This window comes from Hetaerina americana, unplaced genomic scaffold (assembly GCF_022747635.1).
Source record: "Hetaerina americana unplaced genomic scaffold, ioHetAmer1.1.p SCAF_5, whole genome shotgun sequence".
Classification (NCBI taxonomy): Eukaryota; Metazoa; Arthropoda; class Insecta; order Odonata; family Calopterygidae; genus Hetaerina; species Hetaerina americana.
In genome coordinates this window covers 49,566,221-49,592,967 of record NW_027287095.1, presented here as the reverse complement: position 1 = coordinate 49,592,967, position 26,747 = coordinate 49,566,221, and the positions used below count along the sequence as shown (strand labels likewise).

The 26,747-nt window shown below is 38.2% G+C and overlaps 1 protein-coding gene across 1 annotated transcript in view; it reads right to left on the bottom strand.

The window, feature by feature from the left end:
* Positions 1-15,844: 15,844 nt before the first annotated feature.
* Positions 15,845-26,747, bottom strand: part of LOC139694255 (small ribosomal subunit protein mS39) — a 28,501-nt gene continuing 17,598 nt past the window's right edge. Inside the window, exons 10-13 of the mRNA XM_071592711.1 lie at positions 23,625-23,733; positions 19,399-19,676; positions 17,413-17,638; positions 15,845-16,230 (exon numbers count right to left, since the gene is read on the bottom strand). Coding sequence (XP_071448812.1) covers positions 16,063-16,230; positions 17,413-17,638; positions 19,399-19,676; positions 23,625-23,733 — 781 coding nt within the window. The 3' untranslated portion in view covers positions 15,845-16,062. The remainder of the gene's footprint in view (positions 16,231-17,412; positions 17,639-19,398; positions 19,677-23,624; positions 23,734-26,747) is intronic.

The following is a 26,747-nucleotide window of genomic DNA, read 5'->3' as shown; positions in this document are numbered from 1 at the left end:
ATTATAATCAATGCCAATTTTTGTCAACACCTGAGACCAAGTTAATTAAAACTCTGCTTTTGAGATTTTCAAGTAATTCCATATGCACATCCATATCCACATGCATATATCCATAACCTTACAAAATATTCTGACATATAATACACTTTAAACTCTTAAAGCATTATGCCATGTTCATTCCTACAATCATACAATGTATGGCCACATTTTCCATATGTTGATTCTGAGGGGATTTATGATATATTCAAACCAGCAATAAAAATTAGTCAAGGGAAAATTATTGAAACATTCCCTTACTATACATATGTATATATATATATATATATATATATATATATATAACAATAATAACAACTTTTGCTAACATCATAAATATCAAACTTAATAACAATGGTTTGACTCCACATCTGACAGCATTCAGCATTTCATTTTCAAATTCACCTCAATGGATTCATTTGTAACAAGTGGGAAATTAAGGTAGCCCAGAAGAAAGACTTCATTGGTATCACATCAGCATCATTATCTTTGAGGCAGATATCTGGTACAAATACATAGTAACTTACCTAAATCTTAAAATTTTTATTTTTACATTTAAAAATTGCAATGTTCATTAATTTACTACTGATTAAAACATAACAAACAATTGAATTTAACATCACAATGGACATAGGTATATGGGGAGAAAGCCTTTGCATCCTGAGAGATATCAGTTAGATTTTATTGTGGTTAGGCGCAACTTTGGGAAGAACATGATCAATTTGTAAAGTTTACCCTTTAGTTAATGATGGATTGAGATCATAATATGGCACTGATGAAGTGTAATGTCACCTTTAAGAGAGTTCAACAGGGAAGAGGAAAGGGATGGTAGACATAAATGGAATTGACAGGTATGAAAATGATCAAGTACCAAGAGGCAGTAGAAAAAATTATGAGTGAGAACAGGAGATTATGTGCAAGAGAAATAAACTGGGAACAACATATCAAAATAGGAATATTAAAACCACAAGGAAAAATATAGCAAAATTTAATATAATAAGGACAAACAAGGCATAGATTATAATATGATTATTAGGAGACAGATGAGAGAAGAAAATGGAAGAATATAAACAATTACTTACACCGTAAACATGAATCATTTTTACAATTAAAATTCATTGGGGTTAAAATTTTAAGTAATCACCAATGCAAACAGTGTCACATTTAAGTGCTCTTAGCAGATTACTTTAAATGATTTCCATTGTGTCCTGATTGCATAATCTTGATTACTCAGAAAATGCCAATGCCAGATAACATGAAATAAAATCAAAAATAATCAGATTAAGGAATGTGATTACTTAAAAGACTACTAATCATCAGAAAATTAAGTTAAGATTATACCATCTCATTAAATGTAAGGACAAATTTCAATCCATCTATGTAATTTGACTGCACTGTAGAAAATGTTCCAATCATTGCCAAGACTGGGGAAAAATAGTCACAATAGAAGAAACTTATTTAAGAAAATTGCATCACTCACATGTTTGTTTGCTACTTTATGGTCTCTCCTATCAAGTTATAATGTAATCTGCCATTGTAGTGGAAAAATTCATGGAAAATGTGTGTGAAAGCTATGGGGCAAATAATGCATATTTCCTCTGTAGCGCATCTTATGATCATCTACCCTGTGAGCAAGTTCCAATGATTCATGAATGCCAAGATTTATATTATGTTAGGTTCTACAGTTTGAAATTTAAAGAATGATGAGAGGGTTTCATTAACTATTGGGTCAATTATGATATGATTCACGCTTAATGAAGGAATGTCAATACCTTTCAGGTTAGTCTATCTGATAGGTGATACAGCAGAATGTTCTCTATTAGTAGCAGGTTTTCACCTACAAATAGTATGCGTGCTGTAAGAATTGCAATGTCCAGACTCAGGAAAAAGTAAAAACTAAAAAAAAGTAAAATCGTATGGATAAACACATTGGCAGATAAGTTCAGCAGGAAAAAAGAAATTAACAAATAAAGTAATATCCTTACTCACATGCCATGTTGATACAAGCTATTTTACATTAACATCATTTGGTTAACATTGTAGTCATATAAAATGCATTGAAAATTTCATGTTCTAAGAGCTTTCCCATTTATGTATTTACAAAATAAAAAAATCATTATTAGAAAAAGCAATTACTTTGAATGATCAGTGCAGAAAAATATGTCATGAGGACTAATTAATGATTAAAAGGGTAGTCAAACCAAATAGATACCATATTTTTATTTTCGATTTAGTAGAACATGTTAATTAAATTAATAGTGTTAATAATTGACATATAGAAGCTACCAAAGAGTAAAATTTAAACAAGCATGTGCACATTCCCAACTTCAAGATAAGGAAAATGATGTGAAATGGAGCTGAGTATTCAATAATGCTAGCATGAAAGGGCATTAAAATTTCCCTTGATATGTGCATCCAATTTTAAGGTACGGAAAATGAAAACATGAAAAGTTAATGAAGCAGATTAAATAAGATTACATCTAACTCAATTTCATTACTTATCTGAAAATGTAGGTACTTACGAATTGCAATTAAATCCAATTACATTTATCTCCCTTAATCACTTGCCCCATTGAAATAAATTTTTTAATTGGTTATTCTCAATACATATTTTTCATCATACTTGTGGATGATAACATTTCTTTCTGCTGATAAGAGGTGTCAGCAGGTCACAAATATTCATAATTACTTGTAAAGGTAGGTTTTGGACTGTATTTGAAAACATGGTTGTGGGCTTCAAAATTTGTTTGCCTTTTCTATTCCCTTGCTCATCACTTCAAGTATACACACCCCTTCAATGATGCCCCTTTAACAAAACTTCTATTGGCCTACAATATTTCAATACATATTATCTTTATCAACTTAGTTTATCTTGTTCAAATTTACATCACCTATACCCTCTCACCACCACCACAATCTACAGATATTTTATAAAAAATCATTTCAGTAATTCTTTGAGGAGACATAGATTGCTAAAATAAAGAGTTGCTCAAAACTACAACATCACATTTTATTAGATACCAACAATAGTTTCAGCAGATAACTATCACTTTCAAGGTTCAAAACTGATAGTCCTCACACATTTATATAGGTACCTGGGAGCACTGGAGAGGGATAATAGGGGGAGGAAGCAATGTAGGTCAATTAGGGTATTGAGAAGTAGGGAAAAAAAGCAAGTCACCAAAATGGAGATTAGATGTAAAAGTCTTTCCCTTATGGTCCATGAACTCATCTTAAATACAAGACGTATAATGAATTGTAGTTTGGAAAATTACAAAGGCAGTGTTCACTTAATAAAGAAAACCCGACCTGATTGCAAGGTCCTGATGAAGAGAGCATCAGTAAGGCTCCTCTTGACATTCTGCATTATATTCAGCTATTTGGTCCAGTTTTGAGCTAGGGATGTCCCAATCCAGTAATTAATCAAAGTCCTACTGTTAAGAAGAGGGGACATATTATCAGTTTTCAAAGTCTACATGCATGTAGCACTCATTAAGCAGTATTGTGCACCTGTTAGCATTCCCAAGACAGCTGGTCCACAAGAATAGTGCACCTACAGAAAGCAGGGATTCAAGGTGTAACAGTGTATAACAGGGGATGCAAGCAGATTGTAAAAAATTTGAAAGGAAAATATAATAACAATTTGCTTAAAATAGGAGTTATTTTTTAATACAGGGTTCGTCCGGAAAATAAGTGTACTGACTCCTGGGCTGGGCGCGCCGCTCCAGGCGCGCCCAGCACCGCTCTGACGGGCTGCGATTGGAGGGGGGTATGTTGGCAAGCGACGCTGAAAAAGGCAGTCGGCTCTGAGCTGTGGTGTAGTGAGGAGCTCTGTTAACGCGAACCTCCACGCTCGACCCACGTCACGGAACGCGATGCCGAAGTTTTTGGAGCAGCGTTATTCCATCAAATTTGCGGTAAAGCTTGGGAAATCGTCTACCGAAATTGTCGGTATGATTAACCAGGCTTACGGGGAGTCAGCCATGTCCAGAAACATGATCTTTCGGTGGCACAAGATGTTCGTGGAGGGCAGAGAAGAGGTCGACGACGAGTCTTCGAGAGGTTCCCGATGATGCCTTCGCGGGAGCGTTCCAGGAATGGGAACGCCGCTGGAACAAGTGTATCGACTCACAAGGGTCCTATTTTGAGGAATATTAGCTTAAGATATGTAAAAGTGTAATACATTTTTTTTCCTGAGCTCAGTACACTTATTTTCTGGACGAACCCTGTATATTATTTACTAATAACTCTTCCAATTCTGGTAATAGTATCTCTTATCCCTTTCTGCTTGCTCTCCTTGTTTCTTCTCCTTATCCTTAATTTCATTGACTGATTTTCTCAAGAATATTTTAGAGATGCAAACTAATACTTGCATACAAGCCATAATATATTTTCCATGGCTGCATAAAAACGAAATATCCATGAGAATCCTTAATCGAGTGGTTTCTCCTTGCCTTCTCCACCCCATGCCGTTGGCCATCTTTGTGACTCCTCAGCCCTTACGGGCTGTTTCTTTTCCCTGGGACTAGAGGGTGCCCCATCTCCATCAAAGAATGGAGGAGAAGGTTTATACCAACCTTCACTAGGTCTCCAGTGCCGCATTTCCCACCCTTAGGTGCCCAACAGATTCACCTGCACCTCTGCAGTAAAAAGAAGAATAGTCTTGGTGAAGAAGGCATGCAAAAATAAAAAGATTCTCCTAGGAAAGAAACACATGAAATTGTAAAGTAGTAAATCCTTGCGAAAATTTGATGCGAGGCATAGCAAAAGAAGGAAAAGGCTTGGTTCAATCAATCAAAATGTGGATTTGGAGAAGAATAACAAGAACAAGATGGATGGACAAGACAAGCAACATAGAAGTATTCATTTGCAACATTAGGGATGGACAGGAAAGAATGAAGGGTGGAGAGAAACCCGGCGTCGGCATTAGCCTACTCTAAACGAAAGGCTACTTAACGAAAGGGGTCCGCAGTCCACGTCCCATCCGACGGAGGGCGCACTCACTCAAAGTGCACTTCCACAGAGCCCCTCAAGTTGGGATCGAGATACCATTGAAAAATATTCGACACCGCCGGGATTCGAACCCGGGCCCTCTGAGAGTACGCTAGCCACCTCACCATCTCCATCCCCTGCAACCACGAGCATCGGTGATGGGCGCAGGAGCGCTACGAGCAAATGTGCATGAGGGGGAGAGTAAAAGAGAGAGAGAGAGAAAGGAATCTACTACTCTTGAATTTTTTGAAGACTCGCGCCCGGAGAGAAAACTTTATATGCATGAAGGAACAACAGGAATTCCAAGCGCACATGCTATGAAACATGAATTATTTCTCCGATGACGGCATAAATACCTAAACAACGAACATCGGGTCAAGAAATTTTACCGAACCTTTTCAATTATAAAGCACTTCCGCTAAATTTCTCTGGTCTGATTACTTTTGGGATTATGTTTTTTTCCAAAGCTACTACATATTTGCATAGAAATTCTGACACACTAACACATGAAGGCATTTGTTATATTGACGCCCTTTCCCAAATTGAATTATACGCGAGGGAAACTTAAGTCGCATTCGCAACAGAGAACGTTTTAGTTACGATCTCCGTCCCGAATTAAGGGCAACGAGCAACGATAATGTGGAGTTGGAAACTTATGAATTCAGAAAATATCATAACAGCCTATATATACGGCAAATAGTTGGTAGAAGATAGAATTTCTTCGAGATTAGCAATGGCATGAATAACGCTGCGTCCGCTCAAACAATTAAAATACTAAATTTTCATCACCTGGTGATGTTACCCCGAAAAGTAACCATGGTCATATGCTGAATTTTACATTTGTAAACGCATTCCATTGCTGGCACGGCAGAGGTTTACACTGAGACTCTCAAAGTGGCCGACCAAGAATATTTCTTACGCCCAGCTTTATAGATACATAAATTGCAATGGAAACCATAAAAAAATATGACCATAGATTTTAAATTATGTCGCATGAATAGGAAAGTTGAGGTTACTTACCCATGACATTTGTTTCTTGCTCCCCGTCGAAAATCAATACTTTTGTCCCTCCACGAACGGCTGAGAGACATCCATGCGATGGGGCTCGAAGAGAAAGTGTTCCCCTTGGAAGGCCACTACCCGCCCCCACCCTCCGGGTTCGTCAACATAAATGCTTGATGTTGATGCTATAAAAGTGGTTAAATTGGGGACAAAGTCATGGTCGACAATTCAATTATAGCAAGAAAATGCACCAGTACCATTTAACACCAATTTTATAGGAGTGACGAAACGTGGGAGACGCACGGGGTTCCTCGGAATAAATGACAGCTTGGTAATTACGTCTGCTTACGAAAGATGTAAGGAAAGGATGAATGCATTCCGACTGACCACTAATAATTTGATTTGGAATCAGAACACCTCGCAAGCATCCCCATCCGTCTCCATAAGCCAGGACTCGAACCCCTCTGGATATACACAAGCTAATTCAATAGATACTCCACAATTTTATTTTCAGCCATCTTAAATGGAGCCACCTTGTCCCTACCAGGGTTCTGAAAATTCAAATGGAAATTCCAATAATATTATTAAACTTTTTTTCATCACACTAACGCTTGGGATAAAGAAAAGGTCGAATATGCTGATACAAGGTGTAAAATATTGATTCTTAACACTTTCTCTATATGTAGCAAATTGTAACGTATTGCGATTAGGACTACCTAGACTTCTACTAGCACTAGACTCTCGGTTACACTTTTGATTGCTGATTTGATGGTGTCGATCTCTCATAGACGGGAACTGTTACACTCCTAAGATCCACCTAACACTGACCGTTACCCATATAGCCTGCATCACAATAAAACATTTTCCAGCTACACATACTGTTACTACGTACACCCTTCATGTCGTTCAAATTGCCTAACCTTTTCCTTCCTCTGCCTCGCTAACTTAATAGCCTCCACTAGAGCACAGTCTTCAGCATTCCTCTCCGGTACCTCCTTATTCTACTTTTCCAACTATCTTCAATTTTTTTCTATCATATATACACACTACCCTACCATGCCTATTATTTCTTCTTTTGCTTTATTTTTCGTGCATTTCGTTTTTTTATTCTTATCCACATCTCAAAATCACCAACTCTAGCTCATTCTTTATCTTCAACGATCAAAAATCTATCCATGCATCACTATTCTCCATACGCAAAGTTTTAGTCATCCTTTCTAAAGGTACCTGTCATCCACTTCCCTTTGCCTGCCTCTTCATTAAAACTTCTTTACTTCTTCTCTTCATATCCTTACTACTTCACCTGTTTCCTGCTTACAGACTTTTCACATAGATGACGTGTACTGCCTGCTCATTCATGTATATATGTATGCCTTCATAAATTGGTATTTAACCAATACCTCCTATTTCTTGAGAATCTCGCTACCTTCGCTTACTTGCGATTGTTTCTCAACGCGCTACCTACTGATAGGAACTAATTCTCTAATACGCTCAGCAATGAGCTCTGCATTCCTTTGGCTGACTGTTCATTCGCAAATCTAACAACTCCCTTCCTGATTCTATTGTTGCCTTCAGCCCTTTCTGTGCACCTCATTCGGAAAATGCGAATGATTTCAAACGAAATATTTATCCGTCGATTGTAAGATACGATACAGAGTGGATAAATACAAAGGAAATAATGGTAAACCCTATTTCATGCATAGACAATACGTCCTGTGTACGTGAATTTAGATGTTAGCAATAGACAATCTTCCATTACAATTTTAACACGATATTCTTGAACTTTAAAAATAAAAACATTTATTTCGCCCACTCGTGCCAGATTGCGTTAAAATTTTCTTTTGAAGAGGGATTTCACTGCTCTCGTCACTTGGTAATGAGTTTCACTCTATTCATTTAATTAAAAAGAACAATCAAAAGATATGAACTATCCTTGAGGAACTAAAAAACTACATATAAAACAAATATACTCGGGGAAAAATGGTTTCGGGATCATGGAGTGTTCATTACTTGACAGTGAGCTTAACGAAAAACTTTTGGAATAGTAAACCCAAAAAATGTCCCGTCGCGTGCCCGTTGTGAGTGAGTAAAGTATTAAATATCCGCCACTAAGGAGGAACGGCGGGCGAGAAGGGGTTGACATCATACCGGTTGAAGGGATGGGGTCGCGGAGAGAAGGTGAGAAAAGAAGACAAAGCCTTACTCGCGCGACCGCCTTGTCTCGTGTCCTTGGCACAGTTGTGAGCGGTATAATGCCAGTCGGTTCGTGATCTGCTTGTTTGGGCCACACAGTCTCCCCGTCATGTCGGAGGAGTGCGACGTAATCATGCTCCGCTGCGCCTTGTCACGGACTCCATGAACCGCGACTCGCTGCCGGATTAACGAATCGAAGACTGTTCTGCGAGAATTATTCAGGCACTTGGTTGTTCGCCCACACGTTGACTCACGGAAGTCCACCAAAGAAAAATGAGAACATCCATTGCACACCTTCGTCTACCCGCGCTGAATTACCTGAACTAATCGTTCTCGCATTTACTTGCGAGCGAATGTTTTCCGTGAACTCAGGACATTTTGGTTTCCAGTATCAATGATATTGGTCATTTTCTAGGTAGGCTTGGTAACAAGATAGATCGCATTGAATTTTATTGTGGTAAGTTAAATCAAGAAACCTCATTTAAGATGCTGAATGTTTTTGCACAGGGGCCCAATGGATCACTGGGGATTGTCATTCCGGAGTAAGTCAACCAGAACCGAGTACCTAAGTGCCGCTCGCGGTACACGTGCAGTAGGTTCGTGAGCCGGGAAGCAAAACAATGAGTAACGCAGATATGGGCAGAGACAAGTCCAAGTACTATATATCATTCACGAGAAACCACCGAAGGGAAATTTCCATCAAAACCTGCTAGGTTTTACCAGCCGCAAGGGTGATGAATTCATTCTTAGGCTTGAATACATAAAATTAGATTGCAATCTCCTTAGATCATGATACCGACGAGTAATTCAAGTGGTCTTTAATTTCATTTACGCCGAATGTATTGCTGAAATCTCTCAGATTTCGATTTGAAATTCATATCTTATTTTTAATATAACTCGATCTAAAACTTTAATTAGGCTCATATCTCGACGACTCTGAAATCCTAAAACCTAGGTAACTAGGCATTTTTTCACCAAATGATTTGAACTCAGAAATAACGAAATTGCTAGATGAAAAATAAATACCCCTCAAGGCTCTCATGGCGTTAAAGAATTTTCACACACACTCTCCAGGACTGGAAGAAGACATGCGTGATGAATATGGCATCATGCAGATGAAGTTCTTATCATCCAACACCACTCCAGGGACTACTCCTTTCTTCCAACCCATGGACCAGCAGGTCTTCTGCAAAGTCAAGAAACTTACTTTAAAGGAAAATTTCCAAAAGTGCTTCGAGGTGGCCTCTTGAGACAGAGCTTACCCTAAAGGACTTGACATGGAAATACCACTTTCGTCTCTTCCACTTACTGAGAATTATAGACAAAACCTGGCCTCAAGATTCTAACAGGATTATCGGCAAGGTCAACTATTGTCTAGATTCCCATCCCTGACTTTTTTTCAATGAAATTGCCATCCTTTTTCCCGATTATTTGGAATATGATTAAGTATTTTTTAAAGTGGATCATCCATCATAATACATGTAACTGGAACCTATATTTGAAGTCAGTCCTATAGTTTTTATTTTTTCAAATTCTTTAAATGTTTTCCAATTTTTACTTAAAGTTGGCCAGATGATGCAATCTACCAGGAGAAAACTCTGGCCATCCATTGCACCAGCCAGAGATTTGAAGGTTTTGGAGGGAGAGCCAGTAAAAGAGCCTGAAACAGAATGCTGAAGTGGTGGTTGTCAATGGGCCTAGAGGTGGATGTAGAGGAGTTGGTGAAATATGACAATACTGAGCTGTCCAATTTTCAAAACAAGCAGTGAAAAGAGGCAGCTGAGGAACTGTCTTCAGTGGAGGTAGGGGGAATGCAAGGGACATAAATGATGAATTTAGGTATTCAGCTATGACAAAGACCTTGTTGATAAGTGGCACCCCAATATCAGTTTTGAGCATCAACATCAATCTGTATTTCAATGCAACAATTTCAGAGCGTAAAAATCATTCGCCTTGACTGGGACTCGAACCCAGATCCCTCAATATCCGGTCGACTGCTTTAGCCACTTAAGCTACCGAGGCGTCCTCTTAAACTCTGAAATTTTGGGGCTTTTAAAGGAACTAGATGTTATGACGAAATACCGTACATACAATGTCACATGCATTCGTAGTCGTGCGCGAGGCGCCACTGTCCACGAGGTTAAAGCCAACTTTAAACACGTATGGTGTTTTCCCTTTGACAAATTCCAAAGAAACTGCGGGAGATGCCGCAACAGTAACTTTTAACGGAGTCATCCGCTAATGTGCATTTCAATGCAACAATTTCAGAGCGTAAAAATCATTCGCCTTGACTGGGACTCGAACCCAGATCCCTCAATATCCGGTCGAGTGCTTTAGCCACTTAAGCTACCGAGGCGTCCTCTTAAACTCTGAAATTTTGGGGCTTTTAAAGGAACTAGATGTTATGACGAAATACCGTACATACAATGTCACATGCATTCGTAGTCGTGCGCGAGGCGCCACTGTCCACGAGGTTAAAGCCAACTTTAAACACGTATGGTGTTTTCCCTTTGACAAATTCCAAAGAAACTGCGGGAGATGCCGCAACAGTAACTTTTAACGGAGTCATCCGCTAATGTGCATTTCAATGCAACAATTTCAGAGCGTAAAAATCATTCGCCTTGACTGGGACTCGAACCCAGATCCCTCAATATCCGGTCGAGTGCTTTAGCCACTTAAGCTACCGAGGCGTCCTCTTAAACTCTGAAATTTTGGGGCTTTTAAAGGAACTAGATGTTATGACGAAATACCGTACATACAATGTCACATGCATTCGTAGTCGTGCGCGAGGCGCCACTGTCCACGAGGTTAAAGCCAACTTTAAACACGTATGGTGTTTTCCCTTTGACAAATTCCAAAGAAACTGCGGGAGATGCCGCAACAGTAACTTTTAACGGAGTCATCCGCTAATGTGCATTTCAATGCAACAATTTCAGAGCGTAAAAATCATTCGCCTTGACTGGGACTCGAACCCAGATCCCTCAATATCCGGTCGAGTGCTTTAGCCACTTAAGCTACCGAGGCGTCCTCTTAAACTCTGAAATTTTGGGGCTTTTAAAGGAACTAGATGTTATGACGAAATACCGTACATACAATGTCACATGCATTCGTAGTCGTGCGCGAGGCGCCACTGTCCACGAGGTTAAAGCCAACTTTAAACACGTATGGTGTTTTCCCTTTGACAAATTCCAAAGAAACTGCGGGAGATGCCGCAACAGTAACTTTTAACGGAGTCATCCGCTAATGTGCATTTCAATGCAACAATTTCAGAGCGTAAAAATCATTCGCCTTGACTGGGACTCGAACCCAGATCCCTCAATATCCGGTCGAGTGCTTTAGCCACTTAAGCTACCGAGGCGTCCTCTTAAACTCTGAAATTTTGGGGCTTTTAAAGGAACTAGATGTTATGACGAAATACCGTACATACAATGTCACATGCATTCGTAGTCGTGCGCGAGGCGCCACTGTCCACGAGGTTAAAGCCAACTTTAAACACGTATGGTGTTTTCCCTTTGACAAATTCCAAAGAAAATGCGGGAGATGCCGCAACAGTAACTTTTAACGGAGTCATCCGCTAATGTGCATTTCAATGCAACAATTTCAGAGCGTAAAAATCATTCGCCTTGACTGGGACTCGAACCCAGATCCCTCAATATCCGGTCGAGTGCTTTAGCCACTTAAGCTACCGAGGCGTCCTCTTAAACTCTGAAATTTTGGGGCTTTTAAAGGAACTAGATGTTATGACGAAATACCGTACATACAATGTCACATGCATTCGTAGTCGTGCGCGAGGCGCCACTGTCCACGAGGTTAAAGCCAACTTTAAACACGTATGGTGTTTTCCCTTTGACAAATTCCAAAGAAACTGCGGGAGATGCCGCAACAGTAACTTTTAACGGAGTCATCCGCTAATGTGCATTTCAATGCAACAATTTCAGAGCGTAAAAATCATTCGCCTTGACTGGGACTCGAACCCAGATCCCTCAATATCCGGTCGAGTGCTTTAGCCACTTAAGCTACCGAGGCGTCCTCTTAAACTCTGAAATTTTGGGGCTTTTAAAGGAACTAGATGTTATGACGAAATACCGTACATACAATGTCACATGCATTCGTAGTCGTGCGCGAGGCGCCACTGTCCACGAGGTTAAAGCCAACTTTAAACACGTATGGTGTTTTCCCTTTGACAAATTCCAAAGAAACTGCGGGAGATGCCGCAACAGTAACTTTTAACGGAGTCATCCGCTAATGTGCATTTCAATGCAACAATTTCAGAGCGTAAAAATCATTCGCCTTGACTGGGACTCGAACCCAGATCCCTCAATATCCGGTCGAGTGCTTTAGCCACTTAAGCTACCGAGGCGTCCTCTTAAACTCTGAAATTTTGGGGCTTTTAAAGGAACTAGATGTTATGACGAAATACCGTACATACAATGTCACATGCATTCGTAGTCGTGCGCGAGGCGCCACTGTCCACGAGGTTAAAGCCAACTTTAAACACGTATGGTGTTTTCCCTTTGACAAATTCCAAAGAAACTGCGGGAGATGCCGCAATGTTGCATTGAAATGCACATTAGCGGATGACTCCGTTAAAAGTTACTGTTGCGGCATCTCCCGCAGTTTCTTTGGAATTTGTCAAAGGGAAAACACCATACGTGTTTAAAGTTGGCTTTAACCTCGTGGACAGTGGCGCCTCGCGCACGACTACGAATGCATGTGACATTGTATGTACGGTATTTCGTCATAACATCTAGTTCCTTTAAAAGCCCCAAAATTTCAGAGTTTAAGAGGACGCCTCGGTAGCTTAAGTGGCTAAAGCACTCGACCGGATATTGAGGGATCTGGGTTCGAGTCCCAGTCAAGGCGAATGATTTTTACGCTCTGAAATTGTTGCATTGAAATGCACATTAGCGGATGACTCCGTTAAAAGTTACTGTTGCGGCATCTCCCGCAGTTTCTTTGGAATTTGTCAAAGGGAAAACACCATACGTGTTTAAAGTTGGCTTTAACCTCGTGGACAGTGGCGCCTCGCGCACGACTACGAATGCATGTGACATTGTATGTACGGTATTTCGTCATAACATCTAGTTCCTTTAAAAGCCCCAAAATTTCAGAGTTTAAGAGGACGCCTCGGTAGCTTAAGTGGCTAAAGCACTCGACCGGATATTGAGGGATCTGGGTTCGAGTCCCAGTCAAGGCGAATGATTTTTACGCTCTGAAATTGTTGCATTGAAATGCACATTAGCGGATGACTCCGTTAAAAGTTACTGTTGCGGCATCTCCCGCAGTTTCTTTGGAATTTGTCAAAGGGAAAACACCATACGTGTTTAAAGTTGGCTTTAACCTCGTGGACAGTGGCGCCTCGCGCACGACTACGAATGCATGTGACATTGTATGTACGGTATTTCGTCATAACATCTAGTTCCTTTAAAAGCCCCAAAATTTCAGAGTTTAAGAGGACGCCTCGGTAGCTTAAGTGGCTAAAGCACTCGACCGGATATTGAGGGATCTGGGTTCGAGTCCCAGTCAAGGCGAATGATTTTTACGCTCTGAAATTGTTGCATTGAAATGCACATTAGCGGATGACTCCGTTAAAAGTTACTGTTGCGGCATCTCCCGCAGTTTCTTTGGAATTTGTCAAAGGGAAAACACCATACGTGTTTAAAGTTGGCTTTAACCTCGTGGACAGTGGCGCCTCGCGCACGACTACGAATGCATGTGACATTGTATGTACGGTATTTCGTCATAACATCTAGTTCCTTTAAAAGCCCCAAAATTTCAGAGTTTAAGAGGACGCCTCGGTAGCTTAAGTGGCTAAAGCACTCGACCGGATATTGAGGGATCTGGGTTCGAGTCCCAGTCAAGGCGAATGATTTTTACGCTCTGAAATTGTTGCATTGAAATGCACATTAGCGGATGACTCCGTTAAAAGTTACTGTTGCGGCATCTCCCGCAGTTTCTTTGGAATTTATCAATCTGTATGTTGACAATTAAATACAACATTTTAGGTAAAGCATTCTAGGTAAATTTTGAAAAGAAGGCATTTGAAATTAGATTAGTTCTTTGACAAAGACTAGCTCCTCCAGCAATTTTTTCTCCATATCTGGAATGGTGGAAAATCTTTTTCCTTTGAGTGGGGTTGTTAGTTTGGGGAACAGGGAAAAGTCACATGGGGCCAGATCTGGTGAGTAGGGTGGGTGGGGAAGCACAGCAGTCTTGTATTTGGCTAAAAACTCATGAGTTCTGAGAAATGAATGAGTGCATTGTCATGCTGAAAAAACCACTCACTGCTCCTCCAAGTTCGAGCCATTTTCATCTGATTCTCTCTCTTAAGCATTCCATTCCCCACAGGTATTACTTCGTGTTGACTGCATGGCCTTTAGGTAGGTATTCATGATGCAAAACCTGCTTTGAATCGAACAAAAAGTCAGCATCACCTAGACATTTGAGCGAATTTATCAAGCTTTTTTGGGGCAGGGGGATGTATCACCAATCCATTATGAAGATTGCACTTTTGTTTAGATATCATATCCATAAACCCATGACTCATCACCGGTTATGATCCTGGACAAGAAGGTTTCATCCTCTTCAGCTTGGTCCAGCAGTTCCTGACAGACATGAACACGATGTTATATCTGGTCTGCTGTAATCATACGAGGCACAAATTAAGCAGCAACTCAATGCATTCTCAATTTTTCAGTCAGGATTTCATGGCACAGACCAATGGAAATGCCACACTCTTCTGCAAGTTCATCCCTTTTTGAACCAGGTAAACCACTCATAACACACAGTATGTTTCATAAAACCCTAACCATAAGCCTTGGAAACCAACTAAAAAGTTTCCATGAAGGGACCAATAGAAATGCCACACTCTCCTACAAGTCCCCTGACAATCAAACATGCATTTGCAAGAATGAGATCGTTCACTTTCACGATGTGCTGGTCAAAAATCAGTCAACGTTGATGGTCTTCAGAGATGATTGTCATCTTCCACTGATTGCCACCTCTTTTAGAACCAGGTAAATCACTCATAAACACGGTATGTTTCATAAAACCCTCACCATAAGCCTTGGTAACCAACTTAAAAGTTTCCATGAAGGATTTGCAGAGTTTCAAAACTAGATATCAACCAAGTGAATGAAGGCCATTATTTGGGAAGTTTCTGTGAACACAATGCTTCCAAGGGGATTAAAAAATAACCAACTGGAGACTCGCCATTCAAAAAGTTCAGGAACCTTTTGAAGGTATTCAGTGTTCTTCTCCTACAAATTTAGAAATTTGTGACTCACATTGTCTCTGCCACGATGAACTCGCTTATCTTTTGTTTAGGGACTTATCCTTCAGAAACTTGATTCCATTTTGTAAGAAACAATCGTTTAGGAAACAGTTTATCCTCATTAAAATGATTGCATACATTGCTAATTTTATTAATGGAATCCTTAATATAAATTAAAGAAAAATTTTAATGCAATTTATTACTTCTACTCATAAGTTAATCAATAAATCGTCGGAGGTCAGTTCTCCATGAGAAATGAAGCTCAAACAAAACTCACGCATGATACAAGTGTACACGCACAGTTAATGCATAACAGGTTACGAGGGAAGAAAAATCAAAGCATTTTTAAAAAACAACTTCATTATTAAAATCAGAATTCTTCATGTTTACAATGTGTAAACAAATTACACAGTGAAATCCTTTCACACAGCAATAAGTTACTGAATATGATGGAAATATTTACATCACACTAAAACAAATTATGAAATTACTCATTTTTGGTGATTCTCTCGCCACAAATTTAACTCTGTGGATGAAATCCTACCATTTATTTTCTATAAATTTTTTTATCCACTTAAATCTTTTCTTTCCTGGGTGGTTTCCACATTCACTATACCAACAGTACTCGTCAGTAGGTCCATTTGCATTTGACTCAATGAGAGGTTTTTGGCGAGTCTGTTGCCTAGCTCCCCAGCTTCAGGAAATCCAGCATCTACAGCATATTTGATACATGACTGAAAATTAAATATATATAATAAGTGGTTGTGAGTTCCAATTTGTGCAAATTTTAGGCAAAGTATATAAACTATCTTTGGAACTAAGAAAAAATTTTAAACACCCATAGGTACGTACATAAGCATTATTTCAAGAATTGTGTACCATCTGAATTAACAGTATTCATCAGAAGAGCCAATAATTAAATTAGGTGCCTGTTATCCACCATTATATCCATTAATTCTTCTTTCCAGGGAAATCTACGGCAAAACCCTACATGTTTAAGCATTGGTTTTAACACAGTAGACTTTTGTGTAGTGAGCATTACTATTTACTTCATGATTTTTTTTGTACAGAATGTATCAGAACATCTTGTTCCTTTAAATTAGTCCTTAGAAGTTCACAGAGTAAGAGATTACATAAGCAGCTTCATTGGTGAAAGCAATTGGCCAGGAATTCAGAATCCAGAGAAGGATCCAAGTTCAAATCCCATTCAAGAGAATGCCATCTGCATTGTAAAATTTCTCAAAATAGTGTGCATGTCAGAAGCTAACTCCACTAATGTTACTGCTTCAACAGTTCCTATTGATAAAAAGGATTTAATTGGTAAAACTTTTACTTTAATTTGCAAAGTGAAAGTTCAAAATACCCAGTCACCATTACATGAAAGTAGTGATTTCCCTTAACCTTCAAAAAAAAAGTCCAACAAGGTACCAATGAAGAAAGAACTAATGTTATATCAACCTTTTTGAAGAAAATTTGGGTGCCAATAGTACCAACCACTTGGTACAGACTATGTAGTTAAAGATGAAAACTAGATCACTGAATAAATAAACTCATTACTTTTTCACACACAAAATTTCATTATATTACTACCAGTTTAGTTTTATAAAAGTAATAAAGTTATTTTGTGAGAAAAAATACTAAGTTTATTTATTCAGTGATCACAGCATTTTGCAAAATATAACCTCAAACCACTGAATTCTTGGAGTATAGGTCTTTGAAACATGTTGTATTTACGGAAAACCAAGGGAGCCAACGGAACGGAACCAACAATCAGTTTTTTAAGGATTTAACATGTTGCTCCGCCATATTACCTTACATATCTCAACATGTTTTATGAAATTGGGATGGCACAGGAGGTAAAGAGAGTGACCAGCTCTTTGATGTCCTGCCACTCCCAAAATAAGCTTAAGACTCACCAATCCTCTGTTGACCGCCCCCTCCTTGATGCAGGCATCGATGAAGAGTGAAAGAGACTTGATGCTGGGGATTCCACTGATTAGGGAAGGTGGTTTTTCTTCTTCCTCGAAAGACGTGCTCAACCTTGCCTCAGCACCAAGCCGAATGAGTACCATCCATGCTTTCTCAAATTCATCGCACTGCACACAGGTGGTCAGGAGATCACCTAGCATCGACCCTGTCCAACTAAAGAAACGAGAAATTTAAGGGCTTACATTTAATTAAAAAATATATATATGCTAAGATAGATCAACTATTTTAGCATTGCAGCAAATAAAATAATTACTGAGCTAGTTCACCACAAATTATCGCACAACTAGATTCAATATATGTCTACAGACAACAAATGTTTCGGTTCATATTTATGATATCTAAAAATATCCTATGCTCTAAACACAGGACATTCAGATAAAATCCAATAAAATCCAAAAATACAGCTGTAAATATGTTAGCTAATTCTATCAGAAATATTCTCCCACTTAAATAATTAATCCACTGAACCACTTAAAGCCAAGAATTCCTACGAATATTTAGACAAAACTGCACATAATTTGTTTCCAGAGACAGCAATTACAGGGCTTTGGAAAGGAAATAAGGGTGAAACTAGTCATTGCAACAGGTAGTCAATCTTAGGATTGGTTTGTAGTGACCATCCATTGTATCTTCTATAAAACCATAAACACAGTAATAAACCATAAGGTGTTTGGTAGGTGATGGTAGAGCTCACCCAGTAGTAAGCCTGAAGGCATGTGAAATTCACACATCAGGGTATGGGGGCCAGTTCTTTTCCCTAAAGCGATTATGGTTCCCCAGAAAGATCTGGTAAACAAAAAATCACATAGCTTGGGAGGAGCTGATGATGCCCGGAAATCAAACTGGAGCCCTCAGGTCAGTAATCCAACACTCTACCCCTAGACTACCACAACCCTCGTTATCTTCTACATGGATGAATAAATTACTTTAGTATTACTAACTCTTGAATTCATGAGAGAGGAGGATTTTCAATAGGGTTGACACGTCATCATTTATTGAGTAAAAATTTCCATCTGCAAACAGTTCTGAAAATTCATATAATTGGCCACAATTTTTTGACTTGAAGCAAAATTAACTTCAAGCACAATGCACTTTTTTTACCCCGAAATGAGCTCTATAACCAGCCTGCATCTTACGGGTGTAACTTTTACCTCTAAGTGCAAGCTGAGTAACCAGAAAAATACTTACTATCAGGTATTTTTTCAGCATCAGGCATGGAAAATGGTTGCCTTGATTACAAATTTCGATAACACCACTTCTGAGTCAGAAGTAAGTCACAGGGTTTTAATATTTCATTCATAGTACTTTCTAAAAAAAATCCCAAATAAATCGTAAATGTATACAATCTAGCGTGTTAAGTTTGATCTTGTATGTGGTGCTGCCACAAAACTTAATATGCCATGGGATAACCGCGATGTCCCCCCTCTGCTATACATATATACATTGTATCTCTCCCAATAAACTTAGAGTCTACCGGCATTCAACCTTAAGCAGTATGACAGAAAGATAAAGGCATAGAAAACAGTTGCTTTTAATGAATTTCGATAATATAAAAATAATAATAGAAACTAAGCATTGCATAAAAAGTTACAATGATAATAACATCATGGGGTCTTGAGAAAGAATATTGTAGTATAGTATTGAACTTGAATTTGTGAATTATTCTTCAGGACATGGAAACAATGGCAGTGAAAGGCTTTTTGGCCCCATGATGATGGATTTCCAGGATTCTACAGTAAATAAACATTGGCAAATGCATAGCTGCTTATTTTTTCAGTAAAATTCAATTTTCTTCACACTAAATGTTAACATCAAAATACTTTGATCCTTTTCTGTCCAATCCAAGTATTTTTCATAATTTCTCACCTAAAAAATCAGGGTGTGTCTTAAGGGCTGGGAAATATTGTACTTACATTATACTTCTTGATCTTAAGCCAGTATTTTCTGCTTCTTCCTCCATCTTCTCCCAAATGCCCCATGCAATTCTCATGTATGACTTTCGTAAAGCCTCTTTTTGGCTCAAAGACTCGGATGAGTCAGAGGGAGAATCCACCACTGGGTTTCGGGCCATAATATCCAGCAATAATGACAGTAAGTTCTCCCTACTTGTCTGATCAAAGATGATCATATCTGACCACATTTGGGGTAGAAGTTGTTGTGCACCATTCAAATCAATTGCTTTTAAAATTTCCTGTGAATAAAGTTTGTTGTGAGCATCACCAATGAAGGGAAAAATTTTAATTTTGTAACAAAATATTATATACACATGCAAGTATAATAGTGGTTTAACAAAGAGTGACCATAAAATGTTTACTCCCATAATTTATTGAGCATAAAATTACTGTTATATAGTTTGATTAATGTGTACTATAATTTGATAACAATTTATTTTATTGATTAGACTGGTATTGTATCAGTAGCAGTCTTTGCCATTGTAATTAAGTTCAGTTCACCTTTGGCAATGATAGGTATGATATGATGCACAAATTTTACTTTTACCTGCACAAATTTTCAGCTGAAGCCTATTTAATGCTAATGGAGACTGATGGACTTAGTTCTTCTCTATACCACAGCTAAAAATAGTTTTAAATGTCTTAAGAGGGAAGATAATTTCAAAAGAAAATTAAACTGGAGCTCTAGTCACTGCTTTTAAATTAGTAAACATTAACACCACAGTTAGCATTGTGAGAAAAGACCATTGAATAACACTAAACACAATTATATCGCAAATTTCATTGGGTACGACCCACACATATTGGTAACAAAAACTTGCACAAGAGACATGTTTGCACATAATCCCAAGACATGTCAAACCTGAACAACAGGATGATTACATGCTAGTTTGTTTACAGTTAAAATTGATGTTACAGGAAGATGAGTAACTTTCAGAAGTTATCACTGCAGATGAAACTTGTGCATATTATTTTGATCCAGAGACCAAACAGAAAAGCTGTATATGAAAATCTCCAGCATCACCAAGACAAAAAAAAGCCAATGTGGTGGCTTCTGCTGGGTAAGTTATTGTCACATAATTTTTTAAAATTGAGGGTATTAATGATAATTAGACTGCCATAAAAACACACACAACTGTATATGAAGTATAGCATAAGGATGAACTAAAAACCCTCGTGGACTAATTCAATTGCAAAAGGCCACATTTCAAAGCATCAGGCTGGATGCTGCACCACAATAATATAAAGCCGCTGTTGCTGAATATTTCAAGAAAATAAATGTGAAGTGTGCTCTTTATCCTCCCTCTAGTTTATATGACTTTTTCGTTTTCCCAATGTGAAGAAACATCTTTAAGAAAAGTATTTTTCATCATCAGAAGAAGTGGGTGAATACAACTTGCAATGGCTGCAGTTGGCATAAAATTGAAGTCAAATCAACGAAGCTAGCACCACATATAAATTACACATTAGACTAACTATGTTACAGTATACTAAATTTTGGCAAAAAAATATTCACATAAATTTATGACCACTCCTTATGGAACAACCCTGATATTATATAAATACACACACAGCTGGAAGAATAACAGCATTTAAAGGCATTTTCTAGTTTTCATCAAAATGCTCCACCCCTAAATGAATGTCTTACCAATATACTACCTTGATCAAAAAGTTCCCGGAATAACCACCGTGTGGCGCTCCCATCGTTCCGATTTGAGTTCTGTTTTTTTTTGTTAAATTGGTACATCTGTTGTTGATATTCCCTTTAAATCTTAGTGTCATAACTTGACATTTGCAAAAGTTACGTAGCCAAGAGTACATCTATCTCTGTGTGTGTTGGCGATTTTTTACAATTGCAGAAATGGATTTAAATTTGCAACAACGAACTTGTATTAAATTTTGCGTAAAAAACGGATTTAGTGGCGCACGGACGTTGGAAATGTTGGAAAAGTGTTTCGGCAACGATTCTCTAAAAAAAACGGTCGTTTACCAGTGGCACGAGCGGTTCAGAAGTGGTCGTGAGTCAATCGAAGATGATGAACGCAGTGGCAGACCATCGACATCGAAAGTCGGTGAAAAAATTGATAAAGTAAAAGAAATGTTGGTCAATAACCGCCAATTAACCATCAGAGAAATAGCGGAGGACTTGAACATTGCCTATGGATCCGCCCAAGACATTGTGGTTAATGATTTGGGTTTCCGTCGTGTAGCAGCAAAGTTGGTTCCAAAAGACCTCAATTTCATGCAAAAAAGAGACCGTGTTGACGTCGCAAAAGACATGATTTGCGAGGCTGAATCCGATCCCACATTCATCAAAAGGATCATTACTGGAGACGAGACGTGGGTTTATGAGTACGACACGCAATCCAGACATCAGGCAAGTGAATGGCGTTCACCAAATGAGCCGAGACCAAAAAAACCACGTCGTTTTCAGTCAAAAAAGAAGGCAATGCTGACGGTTTTCATGGATTACAACGGTGTAGTGCATCATGAATTTTTGCCAGAAGGCCAGACAGTAAACAAAGAGTATTATTTGGGCGTTATGAGACGTTTGCGTGAAGCAATTCGCCGAAAGAGACCAGAAATGTGGGCAGAAAACTCGTGGATTTTGCACCATGATAACGCACCGTCGCACAGTGCTATCATCATTCGTAATTTTTTGACGAAAAATGCAACAAATACCATCCAACAGCCACCGAATTCACCTGATTTGGCTCCCTGTGACTTCTTTCTGTTCAATCGAGTTAAAAAACCATTACGGGGAACGCGTTTTAGCAGCCGAGAGGAAGTAATGGAAAAATCGCAGGAAGCACTGATGGACATACCGAAAACCGACCGTAACTTTTGCAAATGTCAAGTTATGACACTAAGATTTAAAGGGAATATCAACAACAGATGTACCAATTTAACAAAAAAACAGAACTCAAATCGGAACGATGGGAGCGCCACACGGTGGTTATTCCGGGAACTTTTTGATCAAGGTAGTATGTGTCAAGCATTTATGTTCTCAATTATTACCCTACCATAGTTTCAGAGCAAATTCTTTTGCTTGATAAGTACACACCTGGATTTTCAAATAATTGCAGTGATTGCATAGCTGGTTGCATACAGTAAAAATATTTCCAGTTAAAAAAGGGCCATTTGATTATACTAATCACTTAATCATGCTACAAGCTCTTCTTCAGCAATAACTAATGAAGGCATTAGTTTGAAAAATAACTTACTTTTGTTTTTGTACTCACAAAATATAATTGTGTGGTTAAACTAATTATATATTATAAATAGTTACATAAATATTTGAGGCACACAAGTTTTTCAAAATAGTTGGCAAGGACTTATCAACGGTAGTTGATAAGTCCTTGCCAACTATCAACTGTAGTTGATAAGTCCTTGCCAACTTATTCACCCCAACCCCATCTCCATGTGCAGATTAATTAGCAATAAAAAAGAATAAAAAATAAAAACATTTCTTCGATGGAAACTGATGGATGTTATGAAATGATTTCATTTTTTATAAAAGATACATCATTCTTAGCATGATAATACATATGCGGTTTTCATTGATCATTTATTAAGTTTTATATACCTGTCAAGTATATGTTGCAAATAGTAACATCAGTTAATAGGGGAAATGGAGTCATCAACTGCTGGTCGTTTTCTCAATTTAAAAATTCAAAATAAATTCATAATTAGGGATTAGTAGGCTTTACACAAGAGAAAGAAGGATGGAGAGAAATCAACCGATTAGCAACTGCTGACAAAAAAATCGATTTAAGACTCATATCTACTTGTTGGAGTACTGCGAATGAAGTCTATCCACTGGACATTCATCAGAAAAACTAGGACTAACCCAACATTTCTAGGATCTGAATTTGAGCCCTTAGAATGAGAAGAAGGCTTAACATCATTTCAATTCAATCTTCTCCATTCGTTATAGCTCGTAGGCAGTGGGTAATATGCTTGTGAACTGATAAATATGAATGCTACTTGTGTCGATTCTACCCTGTACAAAAATATAGTATTTTCATAAAATGGATTTATGAATTGAACTATTAAAGTGATATGAAGTCAATCATTGCAACATCTTAGAAATTAAATTACTACCATTTACCAATCTCCTTTTTATTATTTATGAATACATGTGCTAAATTGGTAGAAGATAACTTAAAAAGACTGGATTTACTCACTTCTACTACAGCTGGTTCAGGAATGTACACATTAGGAACCAATTTATTGTACACTTCCATAAATGATTCCAATGGTTCTATAGAACACATGAGAATGAAATAATGACGGCTGAAATAAAAATTAACCATATAATTAATTTAGAATGCGTGAACACTTTAACATGCTTCAATCATTCAAACAAAGGGTTTCTGATAATATGGAAATTAAATTCTAAGCATAATTTATGAGCTGTTTTAATTAATTAATATCTAAACAACAATCCCATTAATGATGTACGTTTGAAGGCAAATTATCACGATAAAGTGAAAAACTTATTTTAAGGATGCCATTCGTAGTTATCACCTCAGTTCTAGTCAGAAGTATGTGCAAAGGGATTCAAAATTCTACATGAAAAGTGAGAAACACCATTTTAATAAGTCCCATAAATCATTTGAAATAGATTGTAGGCATGCCTTCTATTATTTCTTACGGCACAAATGAGATTCTATGCATTATTTACACAGCTAGAGAGATATATTTATCAGTCTAGGACTAATTGCGTTTTAGGCTCAAGTTACTTGTATGTTTTAAAATGTATGAATTAAAAAAATCATCAGCATCATCTGTATTGACAAAATAAAGCTATCCCACCATCAACAGACATAAACAGAAGGATTTAAATTCTTTAAAAATACATAAGAGATGTTTTAGTGAAGCATAACAGCAGTGAGAACATATGTGTATCAAAACAAGGAGAGCACATCTGAATATTACAAAATTCTAATAACTAATTCACATGAAATACTACCTTGATCAAAAAGTTCCCGGAATAACCACTGTGTGGCGCTCCCATCGTTCCGATTTGAGTTCTGTTTTTTTTTGTTAAATTGGTACATCTGTTGTTGATATTCCCTTTAAATCTTAGTGTCATAACTTGACATTTACAAAAGTTACGGTCGGTTTTCGGTATGTCCATCAGTGCTTCCTGCGATTTTTCCATTACTTCCTCTCGGCTGCTAAAACGCGTTCCCCGTAATGGTTTTTTAACTCGATTGAACAGAAAGAAGTCACAGGGAGCCAAATCAGGTGAATTCGGTGGCTGTTGGATGGTATTTGTTGCATTTTTCGTCAAAAAATTACGAATAATGATAGCACTGTGCGACGGTGCGTTATCATGGTGCAAAATCCACGAGTTTCCTGCCCACATTTCTGGTCTCTTTCGGCGAATTGCTTCACGCAAACGTCTCATAACGCCCAAATAATACTCTTTGTTTACTGTCTGGCCTTCTGGCAAAAATTCATGATGCACTACACCGTTGTAATCCATGAAAACCATCAGCATTGCCTTCTTTTTTGACTGAAAACGACGTGGTTTTTTTGGTCTCGGCTCATTTGGTGAACGCCATTCACTTGCCTGATGTCTGGATTGCGTGTCGTACTCATAAACCCACGTCTCGTCTCCAGTAATGATCCTTTTGATGAATGTGGGATCGGATTCAGCCTCGCAAATCATGTCTTTTGCGACGTCAACACGGTCTCTTTTTTGCATGAAATTGAGGTCTTTTGGAACCAACTTTGCTGCTACACGACGGAAACCCAAATCATTAACCACAATGTCTTGGGCGGATCCATAGGCAATGTTCAAGTCCTCCGCTATTTCTCTGATGGTTAATTTGCGGTTATTGACCAACATTTCTTTTACTTTATCAATTTTTTCACCGACTTTCGATGTCGAAGGTCTGCCACTGCGTTCATCATCTTCGATTGACTCACGACCACTTCTGAACCGCTCGTGCCACTGGTAAACGACCTTTTTTTTAGAGAATCGTTGCCGAAACACTTTTCCAACATTTCCAACGTCCGTGCGCCACTAAATCCGTTTTTTACGCAAAATTTAATACAAGTTCGTTGTTGCAAATTTAAATCCATTTCTGCAATTGTAAAAAATCGCCAACACACACAGAGATAGATGTACTCTTGGCTACGTAACTTTTGCAAATGTCAAGTTATGACACTAAGATTTAAAGGGAATATCAACAACAGATGTACCAATTTAACAAAAAAACAGAACTCAAATCGGAACGATGGGAGCGCCACACGGTGGTTATTCCGGGAACTTTTTGATCAAGGTAGTATATATAAAACCTAAGAACTTAAGAATACATCCAAAAAGTTTTCTATTGCATATACATATTCCCATATCACAATTATAATTCAAGCAGGTAAATGTACAGCAATGTTTCGGAAGATGTTAATGCCTTAACGTCATCAATGTTTTCAGGAATGGTATTCCAAAAACAGACTGTTTTGATGGGAAAAGATTCATTGCAACAAGTTGCACAATGCAATGGGGTGTACAGATGATCATTTGGAGTTCAATGGATTTCTCCTTCCTTATGCTTCCAAGATATGCTAACTGTTCAACCTGCTCAAGTTTATGGGACCCTATACAATATCTAGCTTTTCTCTTTCTAAAAAACCACATATACTTTGTTTTTCTTGCATTTAATCTTACACCATTTCTATAACATTGACTTTCCAATATGCTCAGCCAAGCTAGCATCCCCTTAGCTGACTGGCGAACTAAAGCTTGATCATCCACAAACCTAACAGCTTTCATGACTTCCCCACCAACTTTCATTCTTATCTCTAGTTTTTCCCATGCGTCTTTTACTATTTTCTCCAATTATGCATTGAACAACACAGGTGATAAATGACAATCCTATCTCACCCCTTCCCCTGACACTGCCCATTCTGACTCTCTATCCGCCACTCACACTTGAGTTGTCGGAGACATGTACAAGTTGCAGATAAATCCCCTATCTCTCCAATCTACTCCTATTTTCAGATATACATTCATGAATTCTACCCCATTCGAATCTATCAAATGCTTTCTCAAAATCTATGAAACAGATAAATACATTCTGATTTCATTCCATGTCCCTTTCTATTGGCGACCTCAATACTGCCATGTCAAAGGCATGCCCATACCCTGCCTGAGCCCAAAGTGATTATACCCTAATTTTCTACCCTGCTCTCCATCCTCTTAGTGATGATATAAAGGGCCACCTTAGCTGCATGCAAAATCAAATTTATAGTTCTATAGTCCTCACATAGGGCTGTCTTTCCTTTATTTTTGTATG